Source organism: Parambassis ranga, chromosome 5 (assembly GCF_900634625.1).
Source record: "Parambassis ranga chromosome 5, fParRan2.1, whole genome shotgun sequence".
Taxonomy (NCBI): Eukaryota; Metazoa; Chordata; class Actinopteri; family Ambassidae; genus Parambassis; species Parambassis ranga.
In genome coordinates, this window is record NC_041026.1 from 11,967,860 (window position 1) to 11,989,212 (window position 21,353).

The window sequence follows — 21,353 nt, forward strand, 5'->3', positions numbered from 1 at the left end:
TGTACATTTAACTGACAGTAATTAACTGACAGGAACGCATTGGCGTTTTTTTTTTTTTTCTTGGACGGACATATTCTCAATGACTGCAATGTCACCCATGTGTTTTCTAATGACTGGAGGCTCAGTGTGGGGCATCTACATATTGACAGTGCCTGACTTTACCTTAACTAATAAAAATATAAGAGGGAGGTCAAGCATGGTTGGGTCTGAGGTAAGCTATGGTATGTTACATAAAAATGTAAATGTCTGTTACATAAAAAAGGTGAGTTACATAAAAAAACTAGTTATGAATGAGGAAATATAAACATTAAAAATCAGTATATTTACATGGAGGTCTATGAAGATTGACGCTTTTGAAGGCAGCCCCAAGTGGCCATGTGATGAACTGCAGCTAGCTTACATCTGTTGGTGAATATGGTCCATTAACAGTGCATCAACATCCTGACTGCACAGTTAGTGTTTAGTCTCAATTCAAGCTGTGTGCAACTGATTCTTTGAGACAGCTGCAGGACGACGTTTTATTAACTACTTTTGTACAGTTATCCTCAGTATTTTCCATCCTGAACAAAAACCAATCATACTGCCTAAAGCTGATGTTCTGCTTTATTATCTCACTTTACTTATCTATCTCTTTCTTTCATCCCCTCTCTCTCTGACTCCCCCTCTTTTTCTCACTGTTTCTCTCTCTCGCTCTCTGTCTTACCCCCCGTTGCATTTAAATGCATTTGGGTCACCGGTTCTGCTTCAAAACTGTGTGAAAGTGTGTTTCTCAGTCTGTCTCTCACTCCAGTTTCTCCATGTAATTGCTCTATTTAATGTAGCTCACCTATATGAATACATTTTTCATACACGTGGTACATTTCAAATAGGTCATAAGCATGGCCCTGTTAAGCAAATCTGGGCAAGTAACCACATCAAATGCCTAGATGTTCTCGTGATGAGTCACAAGGAAATGGGGTCAGTGCCATTGTCATATCGATGTTCCCATGAGCATCGTTGTCTGACCCCTCCTTAGTTACTCTGTAGTTCTTCCAGTCCGTCAGCGACTCCCCGCCCCCAGCGGAGTGGCAAAGTGTTAGTGATTCAATGACAAGGTCGTGGACCCTGGTCCTGGCATCAACGATCTCTTTGTCTGCCCCTGTGGCCACTGACCATTTCTGTGGCAACAATGTAGAAAAGAATAACCAATAACGAGGAGCTCCCACATGTTCCGGTGTCGTCACAGAACAGTTTGATCTGACTGTGACACCACCTCCATTTTTTTCATAATAAAGGTCTTAGTAGAGCAGATCAACCTGAAGAAAGATCTTTCTTGCTAATACTAAACAGAAGAGTGCACAGAAACACGATCAAAGATAACACTCTGCAGAGATGCCTTCTCATAGCTGTGCTGCAAAGTAAAAGAAACAGTATACTTCATCAGCACTTTACCTTGACAATGCTTTCTTTTGATGTCTTTCTCCCTGACTTATGAATTAATTTAGCAGAACTGCTTGAGAGAAATATGTCACAGGAAAAAAAAGAACACAAGGAGGAAATGGTGGAGGTGGAGGTGTGTGTGTGTGTGGAGGGGGGAAGTTAGAGACGGAGAAACTGCACAGGGGAATAATTCAGCTAATGGAGTGACTGTTTGGATATTCAGCAGAAGTAGGAACGGAGATTATGATCTTGCAATTAGCGTAACAAGGTTTTATTGATTGGCTGCTGCTGTAGCGTCTTTGCTGCCAAGACGCTGCATGTGGTTTTAACATGCACAGTGTGTGTGTGTAGCCCAGCCAGTCACACTAGTCGTACTGCTACAACACTACCAGAGCAGAATCCAGCTCGGTGCTACCATTGAGCCGTGGCCATTTCCTGATCATCAAAGCTGAAATATTATGGATTGGCGAGTTGAAAGGGCCTGTTTGAATGCCCGATGATAAAGTGGAATGCATTTGCATTTTCTGCTCACTTTTAAGTTAATGCATTGCCCTCTTTCCCCTTTCAGTAGAACGCAGGTAAGCTTTCCTGGTAATGAGTGATTTAAAAGTTTGTCACGTTGGGAGTTCAAATGATTTTTCAACAGTGAGTTTGATGCTGTTTCCAGTCTGTTTTTATTTTGTAAGTCATTGCTGGCAAGGATTACTGTGGTCCCTTGGGTGTTGTAATTGTAATTAGTGAGGTGTTTGAGTGCCAACAGCAGATCTGTGAGACACATCAGCAATAGATTTTTTAATAGGACAGCAAACAGATGTGATTAGTTTTATAAAAACAAGATGACAGACTGAATACATAGTGGGGCCTTCATTTTATTTATTGTTTTTAATGAGAGATTTAGCAGCATAAGAGGTCCTGTTAGCAGATCTGAACACAGATTACATCTGTCACATACTTTGAATGCCTAAACTTCCAGAAACTTGTCTTATGAATATGAATAGTCTTCCTCTAAAGCTCCCTTGTGTCTCTCATCATTTCCCCATATGTTTTTGATGAGCCATTGTAGAACATGATCCCGCGGTCTTTTATGTCCAACCTTTGACAAATCTATCACCTCTTCCCTCTGTGCTCTGAATTAAAGGCCCATTCCACCTCTCCAGTTTAGATGAGTAATTCTCTTGTTTGGCAGCAGCCCAAAGCCCAGCCAGCATGTCTGGAAGCTTGGTGGAGCCTGATTGGTCAGGTTCAGTCGTGTGTGACTGACAGGAAGCCTGCTGATTGGGGGAGACGGTATCTTCGGATCGTTGCACTGATTAAAGCCTCTCGGCGGCGTTTTGTAAACTCCCGCCGTTCGGGGTCCCCGCACTAGCGCCCCGGCCCTGCTGGTCTGAATTACAGCTCGGTCGCATTAGTCTGATTTACAGCTTCCTCCTGCTGTTTAGATTGGAGCTGGGTACCAGAGTGACAGGCTCCTCCTCCACTACACTGCCACCTGCCCCCTTCTTGCTTCACCCTTTACTTGTCACCCCAATCTTCTCCTTCCCATGTCTCTTCCTCCTTTAATGCCACCTCACCAAGTTTATTTCATTTGCAACACCTCCTGGGTTTTTACTTTTCGCTCTTCTTCCTCTCTTTTTCTGACTCACCCCCCTCCCTGTCCTAACTTTTCCCTGCAACCCACCTCCCCTCTCTTCTTTTCTCAAATGCCCCCTAACCTCTGACAACATCCCTTTACCTTTCAGTGGCTCTCCCTCCTGCCCTCCTCTCCCTCTCTCCCTCTCTCCACCTCTCTCTCTCTTTCACTCCCTCGCTACATCTTTTGTGAAAATGAAAACAAAGAACAGCCTGCCAAAATATTTCTATAGCCGTTCGCTGACGAAGCAGGGAACGGAGACAAAGCAAAAAGATGTGCAGGCATATTTGTCGCGGCAGCAGAAAGATGGAAAGCTCTCTCCCCATGGCCTTTTTACAATCATTTGGAAAGTCCCCCCCCTCCTCACCCCCCTCACCCTCCTCACTCAGTCTTGCCCTGTTTAAAAGCCCTCTGTTTGAAATCTGACATGGCACTATATATAAATGCACAGCTGTATATTTGTGTAAGGCCCTCGTTCTGCCAAGCTGTCCATCCCCCTGTTGCCCTAGGTGATCAGATGAAACTAATGGCAACCTTAATGTGTTTGTGTAGGCCTTTCACCCGAGTGGATAAAATGATGAGAGACCAAACACTCAGTCCTGTGCCAGATCACATGCCACAGTGTTATAAAAGACACAACGTCTGTTCAGCCTTTTCATAAGAGCAGAGGTTTTCTGTTTCTTTGGAAAATAAAACTTATAAAGTTTAGTTTTCCCTTCTGGTTGTAAAAGAAATGGGCTATTAGAGAGGAAAATGTTGAAGAAGCATGATTTATTAGATAAAAAAAACACCAGCTTAATTATTGATGCAGCGTCTTTAAGGTATGAAAAAAGCCCAGAGCTGACATCGATCCGTGTTGACTTATTTCCTGTGCTCAGAGAAAGTTAGAACAAGGTAATACATATTTTTTTAAAGCTTGTTAAACAACATGCTTTAGCAAGCTTTAACCATGATGTGGTGGAGTTACCAGACTTTACTGTGCCTGAAAAAAATTGCAGGTAAAATTAACACCTAAAGAGTAAAGGGCTACACACAATTTTTTTTCTCTCTTTGCATTGCATGTATGCTTTGGGGATGTGCGTCACTGCCAAAACAAGGTGGTGAGCTTTTGTTAGCACTCTTCATCTACAGGCTATAGTAGACTATGTACAGTACAGTATAGTATGTACAGGATAAAGTAACTACCAGCTTGTCCTGAATAAATAAATGCACATGTGGTGTTAAGAACTCAAAAACCTGTTTGACGCTCTATATCTTATTTACATGTACTTTTATTACTTTTTTTATTAAATACAGTAGATTATACACAGTATGTGTGTATTCTGTTTGGACTGACTGCAGTCTCATACATGGCCTAATATTAATAATAATAATACATTTTAATTATATTTAAAACTACAAAACAAACAAACAAACAGTCCTCTCTAGTGTTCAGTTTTGCATGTGCTGTGTTGCTGTAAGTCCCTTTATGGACACTTTTGTGATGCATCAAGTATAATCTGCAGCACAGAGCTGTAGTGAGAGACAGCGAGGTTCATTGACACTGGAGAGCTGTCTCCTCCACTCCCCTCCACTCACAGCCAGCCTCTTATTAACAATGGCACCAAGAGTACGAGGGTCCAGATGTTCGTCTCCTGCTCCCACCAGCTGTGCCAGCCTCCGATACACAGCCTCATTGACTCTGAACCATGGAGGCAAGACACTTAAGAACACACTGACACCACTCACACTCATATACACACACACACACAGAGCAGGCAGTCTCTTACAGTAGGTTTTTGTTTAAAAAAAAACACCTTGGAAATGTTCACAGAAGCATTCAAGAGTTATTTTGTGCAAACAGGAATGAACACAGATACACATGGACACACAAACACATGCACTCTCACCAGCCACATGCACTTTACACCCTCCCTTCTCCTGGTGTACAGTTATTTGTGGGTGACAGGATCCTAACAATTCTCAGAATAATGCACATTTGTTTGGATGACTGCGCCATCAGCGCTCCCTTTGTTATTTTGAACATTGTTAGAGTCAGACGGTACAGATCCACCAACCCTTTATTCTGCTGTTTTTTGTCCATTTACTTGTTCTTATAACAATAATTAGTTTTGTCATTCAGACACAGTAGCACTATTGTCTGTATGCTAATAATGATTTTTGACAGTGGGCGCAGAAAAGTAGATAACTGAAGAGTCATTAAAAATTAAAAAACAGTTGACTGGGTGCTGTTTTTTTGGCCTTGTTCAGTCTCTGGGCTGCTTATTCATAACTCAGCAAAAACTGTGGCTTGTTGTTGAGCCTTACAAAACGTGCAGCGGTGTGCCGACGAGCCAAAAAGGTTTTCCTCTTCAGGAGACATGGCTGCTCCCAAAAGGACTAGATGGAGGGGAAATATTACTAACATTGTAATTCTAGATTCACCATGTCAGGCAATAAGTTTGATTATGGTTCTCATTTGAAATGTTGGATTCATCTCTTTCCCCTCCCCCTTATTTTCTTCTCCTTCCTCTCCACTTCCATCCTTCCTCATCCCTCCCTCCTCCCTCCTCCCACTCTTCCCCCGCCACCCACAGCAGTATCAACATCGGCATCACAATCACTCTAGATGACTATTGGGAAACCTGAGCTATCTTGTGCACCCATGGTTTGTTTTCCAACCGCATTACTGGAGATCACAGTTTTCACTGACACAGTGCGGCATCTGCATGTCATTACCACTGCAAGGTCCTGAACTCTTTGTGTGCACCAGAAACACCAGAGAAAAAAATATAAATACATACAGTTATCAGCAAAAATAACTGTTTCGTTTCTATTCTATCATATTCTATTCTAGTCAGATAAGATTCTAATGTTGTGTTCCAGTTGAATGTTCATCAATAATGATGTGGTTGTTGTAGCTGACAGCACTTCTCCATTAGTCTCCTCTCTTACAGTGTCATTAGACAGCGAGAAAGAAACAGAGACATAAAAGCTATGAGAGGGTCAGTGGCACATTTTCAGTGAATGAGTGTAATAAAGAAAGGAAAAACATGGAGGGGAAACATAACATATTAGCCACAGAAGGCAGCTAATGTCTGGGCACTTGCATCGGAGAAAGCACACAAGAAGCAGGCAGAATGGAGGTACGCGGGAGGTTGTGTTTATTATTTGATAAAGCCTCCCTTATAACCTCAGCATGTTGTGCAATAGCTCTGGCTCTCCTTCAACTCTGCGGTGTGCCACTTCAAATTAGTCGCTTGTGGAGAGGGCCTGCCCCGTCTTTGCAAAATGCATTAGTACACCACTCAGAGCCTCATACAGCCTAGGGTTAAACACAAATTATATCATTTCTGTCATCCAATCAAATCACACTGACCCCTTGACCCACAAGATGAGTCAAATGCATAATGAAATATGACATGGCACAAAAGCTCTGATTCTAATCTGTTCTGACACGCGATCAGATGAGGATGACCTCCTGACCTTGACTGACAAGTGAGACGAGCACAGGGAACAGGATACAAGGGGGAGATGAAGAGACACAAACATGAAAGAAAGGGGGGGAAATATATGCAATTAGTCAACAGGAGGTTAGTTAGTAATCAGCTCAGAATCTGGGGTGAATGGGGCCATCTGCATCTTTGGACTTTGGACAGTTGGTGCTCACCTTAATTACTCTCTCCAAACCCTCCATATTTTGCTTTTTTTCCTCCTGGTTTCAACAAGGAATTTATTTCCTCGAAAGACTGTGTCTGACATTGATTTTTTTTGTTTTCCTGTCTCTCCACTTTCCCAAACTGTGTACATGGTGGCCCAGCATCCCCATCCCAAATGCTCCTTGTCATGGTTTCCACACACATAGAGACAGATAAATAATGCAGCTGGGCTGTTTTAGAGAGAGATGTGATGACAGAGGGATGGGTGATCAGGGTCGGGGAGGATGAGGAGCAGGGTCCAGAACTGTTTGGGCTTAACAAGACACAGACCGGACTGGGCCTGGGTCAGCTAAGAGAGGAAGAGGAAAGTAGAGGTGTAGGGTGGCTGTAACAAAATCTTCTGCCCTCCCCCCTCCCCCTCCCTTTCTTTGGGCTCAAAGAGAAGGAGGCTCTGTGGTGTGTTGATACCCTCTGACATGATATTGTAGAAGAACAACAGCTATGGCTTTAATTAAGCCTGACTGAGAGAGACTGACAGGAAAACGGGGGAAAAAAATCCATCTTAAACCAAAACAATATGTATATGTATGTATATGTATATATGCATGCATATGCAGGCTTTTAAAATACAGGTTAAACCCACTATGCTGCAATACAAGTTAGAAGAAAGTGGTGATGCCAGTGAGATGCCGCAGACTGTACATCAAGATGGCCCGTGTGATGTCAGTGTAAGACAATGCCGATGCAGAAACCTGCAAAGTGGCCACAACCTTAGGTATGCATAACTGTCAAATTAACCCATGTAAAGTTGTTGATTGATCGCCTCAAGAGGCCATGTGAGACGATGATGTTTTTTGGCAATTGTGTGTTGATTTTATTAGAATTAGCATCTCCATCTAGAAGCCATGTAGCTGCAGCTAATAATAAATATACCTGCAGAGTCAGAACCCAGGAATGGGACTGATGTGACTGGGTCTTTTCTGCTCAAAGGGGCTACAGAAAAATCTAAAACAGCGCGCCAAGAGATCATGCATTTAGATTAAGCATCTGGAAGGATATGATGGTTGTAGTCAGACAAGCACTATTTGCCTCTGCTGTGTTAAAACAAGAGCTCTGTGTACACTAGTAAACAGCATCATTCATAAATACACAGTATAATCCTCCTTGGGGAGAACGATGTGAATGAAAATAGATGATGCTCTTAAATTCATCCCAAAGATAAATCCACCGTTTTCTTCTCAAACCCGACTGCATGGAAAGGACAGATAACAGGGCCTGATTCTGTCTGTGTCTGTGTGTGCGCACGCATGTGCAGAGTGCTGCATGGTGTATATGGGAAGGTGCTGGAATGAAGAGTGTCGGAGGAGATGGAAGTGCCGGTGGTGTGTGTGGGGATTTTAAGCATAAATCACCACTGTGACAAAGCTCTCCAATAGGGAGATAAGTGCATATTAGTGGTAAGACAGATATGTCATCGTCTGTCTTGGAGCTGTTGGTCCCACCCTCTCACAGAAACAAACGTTGACTTGGGAGGACTCCAAAGTCTGTGTGGAATGGGCTCTTATTGTGGCACTTGAAGTCTGGTTGGTTCACAGTCTGTGGACCACCTGTCAAAATAAACTGAGCAGCAACTAATTTCATTTTACAATCAAAAATTGTTTCTTCATACAAACCCAGAGCTTACTAATAATTTTAGCTTGTCATTTCCTCAATTAATTGTTTAGTAACATCTTAAAAGTTTGACCAACAAGTAAAAAAAGGAGTTTTCAAGGATAATTTAAATCAATAAATGAAAAGATTCAGCTGCTTTATTCTCTGCTAATCAATTAATTAATTGTTTTTTTAGTTGTAGCCCAAAAAAAAGATTATGACGAGATCCTGAAGTGTTTTCTGAGAGGCCAGCAGTCTCTTATTGTACATATAAATCCTATTTGACAGCAGAGTAAATTTTTTTTTAAATGGATCTACAGTTTAATATTAACTGAGTAGCGTCCTAAATCCTGATTTCTACAAGCATCACAACAATAATCTAATAAGACGAAGAATATACAGATAATGAGCCATTAGCCACAGTCAATATCATCTCCAGAAGGCCTTGAATACTCAGGCAGTGTTACAGAGGGAGGGAGAGATCTGTGCCAAATAAAAAGACAAGCTGGAAAGCTCCCCAATCAATGTTATTTTCTCTCTCAGTCCCAGACCAACTGTCTATTCATCTGTTTCTCTCAAATGAAAGGTGTGCTGGTATGTAACACTTACAGTCGAGAGATCTGTCTCGTAATTAAAATGTTACAGATTGTGTTCTGCTCACTGTGCAGACAGCATACTGCGTATTGGAAATAATGTTCTCTATAGTGTGCTGTTATTGATCAGATGAGGAAAATAAGGGATGTTTCAGTGATGAAAATAGAAATTTTGGTCACAGTGTGGAGGGGGTGAAAAAAAAAAGAAGAGGAGGCTTTTGTTTGAATAGCCAGTTCCATACTAGGACACATCCTGGCCTGTACAATCCATCAAATACATTGCTTTTGTTTGGATTTTACTTTTAAAGGAGAAAAGAGTATACATTAGCCAGAATGTACATGTGGTCCTGTACATGCAATCTCATTCTGAATAGAGGCGTATGAATAATTTATCTTGCCACAATCCAACTGGGAATGTCCTTGGTATTTACATTTTATCATCAAGGGCACTGGATGAGCCTTCACAGCAATCTAACACATGACACATCCTGAGTCCTCATCCCTCTGCACAATCAGAAGCCATGGATTGGAGACCAGGATATGTTTCTATAGCCAGGATATATATATATATATATACATTAGTATAGTGAGAAAACAGAAAGATTGATGAACAACATGACAGGTGATGACTAAGCACGGCGGCCTTTAGATTACACAGTGGTCTCCCACAGTGGAGAGTGAAGCACACGATGGCTCAGAGGGACACGCACAGGGGACTCACTTCACACAATAGCTCCAATGTTTACAGCATACAATTTAGTTTCCTTCCAACAATTATGAGGGAAATTGAATCTCAGGAAATGTTCGTTTTCGTGTCCATTAGACCAAACAATAACACTATCCCCAAAGGTTCACAAAAACATCTGTCTTCAAAGGACAGTCCAGAAAATTAATATCAACTTGCTTTCAGGCTATGTCAGGACAAAGTAAATCAAATTGAGGCAATCACACTTTTCTTCTCTCTCCTCTCCTTTTTTTTTTATTTGGTGTAACATTTAGGAAGATGAAAGTGTGCTTTTAGTGCTGAGTGTGTGTCTGCATTCTTGCTTTACAATGAAACACTCACATTTTTGTGGTAAAATTAAAGATGGTGTTTTAGTGTAACTTAATGAAATTCCTTGTGTCTGGCTTTACCACAGATTGGTATTCATTTAAAAGACATTGGATACAGTTTAATCCTGCTGCATGTTGCTGCAGAAAAGAAAGTTTAATGCTGCTATCACCTAAAATTGAAAACACCACCATTACATGTACATTGTTAATCGTTGGGTGATCTGGATCAAGATTTTTTTGTTATGAAAAAAAACTGAAATGCTTATTTTCCAGATTTTCTCTTAGTAAATCTGTAATTAATGCGAGCAAAAATCACAGAAGGGGCCCACAGATTCATCTTTATACTAAATAAGGGTTGGAAGAAACAAGGAAAAAATGTACCCTGTATCCTTTCTCCTTTCTTCCATCTCCCCATGCCCCTTATTTTCTAAAAGTATCTGTTTGAGAGATAAATGACCACTCTGCTGCCGAGGATGACAGCCTACACAAAGATGATATTGAATTGATTTCAGAAATGTTGCAGAACTGACTGTTTGATGTATACTGCTAGACATGAATCATAAAAATTCTATTAAAAAACCCTTGAATGGCTGACACCAGAATATTATTTGTGATGATTAATTTGACTCAGTCATTACAATGGGAGTCAAGTTGGATCGTCTCAGACAAAATTGCTTTTCATTCCCCGTTGAATTTCCCTGCTATTTTTCTTTTCTTCTTGCTCTGTGCAGAACTCTGATCTGATTGGACTCACTGTGTTAGCGCGACAGCACACAAATACAGAGACTGTTGGTCTTCTTTATTACCAATGGCTGAGCGTTGGCTTTTGTTCCAAAATGAGGCGTTCAACATTTGGAATAAAAATTATACCTATTCTGACAAAAATGACAGGATTTAAACAGTCTTTAAAGAATTTATTAGCTGGCAAAGTATTACACAGAATCCTTTTCTGGTGTGTTTTTGTCGTTGTCATTGTCGTTCTTCAGAATATTTTTGTTTTGTTTTAATGAATCAGCTCTTAATTTAACAGGTCAAAGGATTACGTCTTTCTAATGATTTAACTACACTATACTTTAATACAACACCACCTTTTCACCCATGACAAGTAGGATTCATGTCCTTTATTGTAACGTTTTACACATAAAACAAAACTGCATGGTTAGATTTAGAGGATCGTGGTTTGGGTTAAAGCAGACCTTTTTGAAATAAGCATTTATTACAAAGCTAGCCTCTCCCATCTGCAACAAGCTTCTCTGCCATTTTCGTGTTCAGATAAACCCCCTAATGAAGAAGTTTTACATGAAAAAGAGCGCACATAACTACTTGAACATACTACTGTTTTAGCTTTTGTTGCGTTTTGTTCACTGTGCTATAAAATGCTAAAAACATCAGCCAATCCTGCGAGGCGCCCCTGCACGTAGAGTTGTCTGGTTGCTCTCTTCCTGCTCTGCGCGCACCAGAGAGTGGCTCACTAGAGAGAGACTGGTTGGGAGGCGTGGCTTCGGGGTGAGCTCCGAGAGAAAGGGACGTGTGTTTACTTTCAAAATCTGGCTGACTCTCACTGTGTTTTCAAAATCTCCTACCCTACCTTTAAGTCTGATTATTGGATTTTTTTACACTTTATGCACACAGTTTGTACTTTTGCCTTATTGTTAATGAGAGGTGCATAAATCATCACATATTTTAATACAGTTTTGAGGTCTGCAAAGACTTTTGAATACACATGTGTACCTGAACAAACTCTTACCGCTTTGCATCTTCTGCTCTAAAATAAATATTTACATACATGATCTGTGTGTAAAAAAACATGTCAGAAATCCTCATCCACCTCATCAAATGTAATCTTTATGTATGTCTGTGTCTTTTCCTCCTCTCAGAGCTACACGGGTCAGACTGGCGGTGGCGGGGGAGGAGGCGGAGGTGGCGGCTCCACCAGTGGAAATGGAGCTGGGGACGAGGACTACGAGATCCCTCCCATCACTCCACCTAACCACCCTGAGCCTCCTCTTCTTCACCTGATGGAGCACGACTCTACAGGTTACCTCTGTCACTCGCTGCCACACAATGGGCTCATCAACCCGTACTCCTACCCTGAGCTGCCCCCACTCATGATGTCCAACATGCTGGCGCAGGACAGCCACCTTGTCTCCAGCCAAATGCCCTCGGTGAGTAGCTTCCTGTATTGAAACACCAGATTCAGTGAAAATACTTTTGCTCAGATTTACTTAAAAAAATGATGATGAACAAATACTATAAACCAAGCATATATCTTACTTTTGGATTGAATCCAAAGTAGACATTTAAAAGAACCCTGTAACAGCTACAGCTTTCTAGCATGAAACAAATTACACCCTTAAAAGGTAAATGTAATTTTCAAGACATGCAGACTAGGGGGAGGAGGGGGGGGATTGTTCAATGGTTGCCTTGTCAGCTCTAATGCATGGAGAAAAGGATTGTGGGTAAATCCATCAGCATCATATCTGCCTCGACAGCATGCATCGGTCAATCTGTCAGGCCTTCAAACATGAATACGTGCTGATTACTCCCTCAGCTCCACACAAAGCTGCTCCTCTACAAATTAGCATCTCCAAAACCATAATTGCATTCATGAGAACTGCTGGAAATAGAGCAGGTTTCTGTCACAACAAATGATGTAGTATGCAAAGCTTGAGAAGGAAATGTATGTACGTGTATAGGCTGCAATGAGCGAATGCTTCAAGTTCAAATTAATGTCTGATTTTGTACACTGTTCTGTACATACTCAGAAAAAAAATACACAAGACTGTGTTCAGGTCAAGAGTATCATACATGTCATAACAAGGAACAAAGAATAAATTAGAAACAGCAGTTCAGGTTATGATAGTTTTTTCTTTGTCTAACATCAGCCACCAGTGCTTGTTAATAAAAAGATAAGAGTATACTTTGTATTCATACAGGTGCATATCAAGGTCAAGCATAATGTTCATCAAAAGGAGGAGGGATGAAGATAAACAGTCGGCGTGTAGAGTCAAAATATGGCTTGATAAGAATCTGAAATATAAACATAGTATGTATTATATATAATGTTGGAATATTCCCCCCCGAGGTATTGGATCCATGTGTCATTTATCTTCATATTCATTTCACATTTTGGTCATGACCTTTACTGTGGAGACAGTGGTTGATTGGCCAGTCTTTCACTCCGCAGCCGGGGTATTTGTTACTGCTACAGAGGGCCACACTGTGTGATTTTAATAGATTGAATACAGGCAAGCTGTGTGATCAAAATGCATGAGATTTTTTTTTTTTTTTTTTTTTATAATTGTTCAGCTCGTGCACGATATATTTAAAACACATATAAACGAAATGCTGTTAGCTTCTGGGAATTGCTTTTCTGTTGCAGTGAAAGGGTGTCTTTGGAGATAGGGACCCAAAGGTGCAACACATATGGTAAATGTGTATATATATATATATATATATATATATATATATATATATATATATATATATATATATATATATATTCTAATTTAAGTTAATATTTAATATATATATTTATTTCTAAAATACAATACTAGAACTGAAAATGATACTATTAATTCTTTGCAGCTAATTCTTCCTCTTTAATACCGCCTCTAAAAGACACACAGAAGATCTTTTCAGGTCTCGGCTTCAACTTGACTGCAAAGAAGCAAGCGTATAAAACCAACTCAGAAATTTCTAAATCAAATAGTCTGCCTGGCAAAAACTACCAAAGCGTGGCAGAGATTCATTTGTGCTGAGAAGCGAGTGTCTATTAAATTGGTGCCTCACCTTGACACAGTCTGTTGAGCAGAGTAATTAAGCAAACTCTGCAGTTCAAACATGAGATGCTATCGTTATGAATACCTCACTTGACACGGATAGATAAATAATGAGGGTTAATCCTAATTTTAGACTGTTTTGAAAAAAGTGCAACGCGGATGCAGCTGCTGTTGACATTGTACTGTATGTAAGTGTGTGTGTGTGTGTGTCCAAGTGTGTGTTTTTGTGTCTTCACTATAAACAATATCTCTGCTGTTGAAATGGATCCACTACATCTGGAGGTCAGGCCTTATATTCAATCTTGAGCACATTGAAAAAAAATCCATTAGGGTTCATCTTTCCTGCATCAGCCATTCTATTGTGGTGCTGCAGTGAGATCTGTTTTCATCAGGCAGATTCAATACGTGAGCTGGGCAATGAAAAGAGTGCAATAGAGTTGGATGAAGAGAGGAGGGGGTGAGGATAGAGAGAGAGAGAGAGAGAGAGAGAGGTGGGCATTGTGGGGAGGAAAGCAAGAAGAAATTGTAAAGAGGAAAAAAAGGTAACTCTTATTCAAAATGAGCATATACCTCTAGTTTTGTACCTCCTGGATTTCATTATTAGATGTTTTAGAGATAATTCAGTTGAGTGAAATAAGGTTATTCTGTCTCAACAAAAGGCTGAGAGCCTCTGCTTTTTAAATGCGTGCCTACGTGATTCAAGTATGAGGACATGTGAAAGTGCTCCAATGCAGGTGCAACAATATAAACATAAAATAAATAGGGCGATTATATAACAAAAAGGATTTGGAGTAGAGCAGCGTTACAGCAGCAGTTGATCATATTCAGGGAGCTGTTAGGCTGAATAGATGGGCTGTGTTTAGTTTGTTGTGCTGGAGTGGACTGCAGGAGGAACTGCTGTTTAGATTTAAACCTGATTCACTGTGTATATTATAGAGCTTAGTGACACACAAAGATTTCCAAATTCCATTAAAAAACCCCACAAAAACAGTAAAAATGTCCATCTGTTGGTATGTTCTGCATGTGGTCCTGATGTATATCTTTAAACGTGTATGCCAGCTGGGCACTGGTAGCTCAAAACAGGACAACCTGGTGAATTTATTGGTGGATTTCAGCAGCAGTGAGCGTTTGCAGCAGAGTGATGGTGGGATCAGCACACAGTTCATGGAACATGTTAGTCAGAGAGGCAGATTATTGATGTTTTTTTAATAGTTTCAGTGGAGGTCAATATCACAAAGGAAGAAAACTCGTTTCCCACATTGAAAACAACATTTAGTTGATTGACAGCTAATTAATTATCTGCAAATAGTTTTTTTTCCCCCTAGCTTCTGTAAATAACCAGCTATAAGGTCACGAACCTAAGGTAAAAAAAATAACATTTAAGCTTACTTAATACAAAAATGAATGCAATGTGTAGACATAGCCAGTGGCATTCACCCTGCAGTATGTAGCTGTTTTATTAGGCCTAAGTTAGATAATGATCAACAAGAATTGCTTTCAGCTCACAGGCTGACACTTGGTCAGGTTTTCCTAGCATCACATTGTAACACACAGGGTGCCCCTTTTAGCCTCAGTTTTCATCCTGCCGAGTAGTCCAATAGACTTCAATAGAAGTCCCTAAGGATCAGGATTAGACTCAATGGCCAAAAACTGAAACCAATCTTCCAACCTTCTACCACCAGCGTCGCTTCTTTTTTATCGCAACAAATCATTTTTTTAAATCGGAAGGGGCCAGTTACCATGGTAACTAATAATCAAACCATTATTTTGTTTTCCTGAACATTAACAAACTTCTAACGAAAACTAACAAAGACTCTCCTGGGTAAATGTTCCTGAATGGCTTACTAAACATTAACATGTCCATAATAGGCCTATGTTTTAAACACGCCTGTTGTATCCAAGGACCTCACTAGTCTAAATAATCCTTCCCTAACTCTTAACATAAGTAGTGACAAACATGAACAGTGAGTGAGTTGTTGGTTTTTCTGTTCCGCTGACTCTATAAACCTCAAAGACAAAATTGACAGTACTTTCTTAAATTTTGCAAAGAGGCCATTCTCATTGTTTTTTCTTTTCTTTTCGTTGATGGTTGTTGTGTTGTTGTCTGAAGCCCCTCCTGGACAAACCTGATATCTTTCAGAGAGCTCTTTTCTCTGATGCTCTGATGCACTTGGCAGGGCCTCTCTCTCTCTCTCTGTTAATGCCCCCACTGTCATAGCATCTACAAGTTCCAAAACACATTAGACATTTAATAGCCCTTGCTCAGGTTGCATTGATCTTATCAATACAGCCCAGAAAGATACACATCTCTGCTGCTAGTAGTGAATAATTTCTAGACTCACAAGTGAAGTGGCCTCATTGTTGTCTGTTCCATCTTCATTTACACAGCCGAAAGCTAAACAGTTTAGCTGGATGGATGTATTTATATAAGCCCCACACCTGTGCTGCAATAACTACATGTGCAAATTATTTAAACTGCTCTATATTTAATTATGGTATATTTAAAATGCTCACTTCAGATCACATGACCTGTGCCTGAAACTGGAATAAATTATCTTTGATTTAGTTTTTTTTCCATGCTTCTCAGTCGTGCATGCAGTATTAGCCATCATCAAACTGGCTCGAGTGTAATGTTTTGAATATGTAACAGATGATGAATGTATAATCAGTAAGGGGATGTTATGCATAACAGCTATGTATTAGCAGCAAGAGCTATATGCAGCAGCAGCATTAGCCCCATCCAACAGCCTGGTATTATCTCATTTGTTGTTTTTCCAGAATGCCAGGCGTGAATCTACCTGAATGGGGGTCAGCTCATTTTCTAATGAAGGCTGTGGCACCCTTAAGACCCGCCTGCAGTATTCATATTCAAATTCATCTTCTAATTTCTTTTGTTAGCACATTTGAATGTATGAATTTGCCCGTGAGCTCTTTATCTTCACTTGTTGAGGTTAATTATCAAGTATTAATCCCACCCTGATTGTCATGTTAAGTTGTGGTGTTTTCTTTTCCCCTTTCTTTATTTTTTTATTTTTTTTTGTTCTTCCCCCTCACGAGGTATTAAGTGCTCCTGGCAGGTGCTCGCTCTCCAAGCCTGTGTGAATGAAATATGAGCTGCAATGTCAACTGAACTTGTCACAGACAAGCTGGGATGAATTAATGATAAGAGAGCAGAGGTGTGTTTTAATGTGTTCTCTCTCTGATGGAGGGTCTCTGCAAACATATTATCACATACTGTACACCTGCTGGTTTTTGTATAAACACAGACTTGAATTAGAGATACGGTGAGGCGTTTATAGAGGAAAATCTGGGTCCTAATTCCTGTTATCAAATGACTTTTTCAGAAAATATTGTTTAGACTTTTTCCAATATGGACTTTAAAATTGTCTTTATAGGCTTGCTGCTCTCTGAGGCTTTGCCTTATTCTATACTTTTTTTTTTATTCAGATGAAGAAAACCTATTTCTCCTTTGAAAGACCTTCATTTTCAGTCATTTTTTAAAGGGATTAGAGCGTCTGCAGAAAATGATGGAATGTCTGTCGCTTTTCACCACAGTTCAACAAGCGCAGTGACAGAATGGGACTTGTATTAGTTATTCCAATGTTGATTCAGGCATAGATGATTCTGAATGATCAATGCTTGTAGCGGAACAAAAATCACTTGCTAGTCTGATGGCCTCTTGAAATCTACAAGAAAAGGAAAGGTTGTTTTTTTTGTTTTTTTTTAAACTGCTTCCCTTTTTTGTGATTATTTATTTTCAAATTGTCCCTTAGGCTAATGTTCCATTTTGGCATTTCACACCTCCCTCTCCCATAAATGAACCATCACAGCCATAAATCACTGGACAAACAGAGACTTGTGCAAACCCTGAAAGGTTCAGAGATTTATGTAACACATTCATGTTTTCCACTTCCTCATTTTAGTACTCCACTGGTAAAGCCTAGCTAATAAAAGGTCCTATTAATATTTCCTGTTGCTTAGCAACGGCAGGCAGCAAGTAATAGCATTCTGTGGAAAAATAGATGACCGATAAGGAAAAATTCAATTCTTTTCTCATCTCCTGGGAAAAAGTGCCTTATTTCTCTGGCAATGTGATATGAAACTGTAGTTGTATATTAAGAAATATCTTAAAAGAAATGTAGGTTATTTTCCAATTTTACCGTTTTGGAGGGATTTTTATTGCAGGCTGGAATGGCAGCTCATCTTTTCTCTCCACCCTGATAAAGTCAATTAACCTAGCGGATTAAGCTAATCAAAGGATAAGGTGCCGACTTAATTTTTTCTTTTTAATCAAAAAGAGATGGTGTCAAATAACACAGGCAGTGAACTTTGAAAGGATCAGTTATGTGGGACAAATTACATTTCATTTATATTGCAGGTGTAATTTAAACTTGTTTTGCACAAACACAGACCTGCGTCCGTGCAAAATCTCTTCTAATAACGCTGCTTATCGCCGTGATCACAAGTAATAGAGGAGGATCTCTACAGTGACAATTTTCAATTTAGATAATTCATCACACCATATTTCTAAAGCAACTGAGTAAAATATGTGTTATCACTGTTCCTATTGTCCTCCCAGATGTCATCAACAGTGGCATTCAAGCCAAGAACAGAAGCTAAAGAAACAAACAGAGATGCAGCTGCAGCCGATAGCTGGTGTTATGAAGCAGATACCGAGATAAGGGATTTCATATTACACTTAGCCACGCGCCCCTGCTGAGATTTATCATGCCATGAAATCGTGTCCATATTGCACTGTGCCCTATCTCAACCATCCATCAACTCATTCTGCTTTCAACACCAGGAATATTCAGCCCGGGTGGCAGCGGAGAGCCGTCCCATGTCATCTCACTCTGGGACGTCTCCCTGCTGTGCCACCAGCCACCAGTTCAGCACAACACTGACACTCTGTCTGTTCATGTGCACATAAGTGGCTTGAATCAGGGTGATTAAAACACTTGGTGTATTCACGTGTCCATATTCTGCTGTGTTTATACAGGACCAGGGGGGTGTGAGATGCAGTCATGGGACAGTGGGCCTCATCTCTTTACCAGCCATTAGATGATGTCACAGCTAGCTTTTTATACTCGTGTCTTACTCACATGCGATTGTTAAACACAACAAGGACACTACAAACTCTTTGACCAGATTTGGCTGACTTATTCTTCCTATTGATTAGCTAATTTTTCCAATTATTGCAGCATCACATGTGCAGCACAGCTAGTAGAAAAATAAATATTGAGGCCAACATGTAGCCAAAGACCCCAAGTACCATTTATCTGTGCAGTATTCTCATAACATTTAGAAAACGAACTCTTTGCAGCTAACCAGTGGCTGGTCTTCCTTTTCTATTACCAGAAGTATGCTCTGAGAAAAAGGGCTTCGCTGACCTTGGAGTTCAGTGTCATGAAGACTTTATTTCGAGGTGAATATGATCTGATCTGCTCACAGTGAATAGTGTGATCTCCGTAAAAATAGTAAGAAGTTAATTGGTTTAGCAAGCTGCTGCTGTAATATTTGCTGTAGTTCAAAATGGAAGAATGAGGTGAAGATGGCCCTTCTTCAGACGTGTAAAATTCTCTTTTATGCACATATACAACCTTTGCCTGACCTGACCTGCTTGCATGCCACATACTCTACTGTATGCCTTTTTTTTTTTAAATGTGTGTGCCCTTTGTTGTTTTGTGTTCATTATTTTTCTGGTTGTTTTCTGCAACCCTAGGCACACCCACCCCCAACCCACACACACACACACATGCACATAAAGTGTGTTTGACACGGCAGTCAGGAGTCTCATTAGTGGGAGCAGAGGAGGCTTGCCTTCTGCTGTCAAGAGTGTGTGTCCCTACTGCTCCTCACAACCGTCTCCAGCATGTCATGTCAGGCAAGGCTCTGATTCTCTGACGCCGTGCTTTGTGAGGTGAGCTCAGAGACACGCCCGGGCTGAGAGGGAGCATAAGACAGGAGGAGAAAGAGACAGTGAGAGAGCACAAGAGAGAGAGAGAGAGAGAGAGAGAGAGAATAAAAAGACTGAGGAACAAGAAAGAGAACTGAAGGGGGAGGAAAAATAAAGAGAGAGAGAGACGGAGAGAATAAAAGCAAAGGAGGTTCTAACATTAGCAGTAATGAGGAACATGGAGGATGGTGCCGAGGGGGACATCATGACATTACTATCTGCAAATCAACCACTGCCTCATTGCTACAGAATCTGTCTGTGAGACGTTCAGGGTGGTACAGTGCATTTCACACCAACCGTCAATCACAGCTGCTCTTCTTCTTCATGTCTTCTTCTTCTTCTGTAACTTTGCTGGAGGTGCATTCTTCTTAAAAAAAACTATTTTACTATTTTGTAACTTTATTAACATTATCATTAAGTCTCATCAAACGTGTTGTTACAGATTGCTTTTAGCTTTGAGAGATACAGAGGAGAACCGTGAAGCTACTTGGAATAAACTGCCCTTTTTTTCTCTTATAAATTTTGTGTTGAAACTCATAATTATTTCCTGGTGATGGTAGCTTGTGAGGTATTGCTGTTTTTTTCCAGATTAATTACATGATCACAGTTCAGCAGAGGACATGAGAGTGAGCGAGTATTTTATATTTTCCTTTGGACTAGTGCTTAATTGGAGTGATTGAGAGTGACCTTACAGTGCCTTGTTTTGGCAACATGGTGCGACTGCCAAGTTAATAAATAAAATGAGGTCGTAGTGCTGTGCTGCTAAATACAGTTGGCTGGTAGTACACCTGGAACATACTGCAGCTTCTTATTATTAAGTTAAGTTACCTTGTCTTATTGTATATGCTGTATTAAAGCCACTTGACTACTTTTAGTACACATCCAATAAAAACAGTGCTTCTCTTTCTTTTAAAAAAAAAAAAAACATCCTGCCTGTCATATCTCCTTACTTAGCATCTGTCAGATGTCACAAGAAGGCAGATACAGCATTTTGCCTTTGCTTTCATACCTAAGTAGCGTATGATTCATGAATCCGCTCTCTTATTAATTCTCCTCAGCTTGTGTAAATGACCCTCCTGGGTATATATAAGCTTGATAAACCAAAGACATGGATGAAGGGAGAGAGAGAGAAGGCAGGAGGAGGGAGGGAGGGGAGGGAGGGGAGGGAGTGAAGCTCGAAGGCTCTTTGAGGAACAGAGTTGTTAGTGCTTTGCCCTCGGGGTGAATGAGAAGTAGCTTTGAGGGCTGTGAGACCCAGGGTTGGCTCCCCACCTAAGGGCTTGTTTACCACCTTGTTGCACGGCGGCTGTGCTTTTGAAGGATCAGTCTTGAACGCGCCTCTAATTAAAGCTGTCATGGCTGGGTGCCTGCAGGGATAATGTTCTATTATTATAGTCATTTGTTTCAATTAAACGCTGGCTGATTTTACAATAGCAGCCGTGAACCTGTGTGAGTGAGCCATCACTCTAAACAAGATGGCTCCAGTCGAGCAAGGAGTGAGGAGGGAAAAGTCTTACGAGGACTCATAGAGGCATTGATCACTGTATATTCAGCCCAGATATACATTCTGTGATGTCACAGCAAAGGCTCAGAAAGCATATATGGGGCTAGGACTCAAAGGATTGAGCGTAA

General features: G+C 40.6%; 1 protein-coding gene across 3 annotated transcripts in view; it reads left to right on the top strand.

Moving 5' to 3' along the window:
- Positions 1 to 21,353, top strand: part of tox2 (TOX high mobility group box family member 2) — an 86,213-nt gene that overhangs the window by 47,200 nt on the left and 17,660 nt on the right. For all 3 annotated transcript variants that reach the window (XM_028407131.1, XM_028407130.1, XM_028407132.1), the window contains one exon: positions 11,861 to 12,148. In XM_028407131.1, coding sequence (XP_028262932.1) covers positions 11,861 to 12,148 — 288 coding nt within the window. The remainder of the gene's footprint in view (positions 1 to 11,860; positions 12,149 to 21,353) is intronic.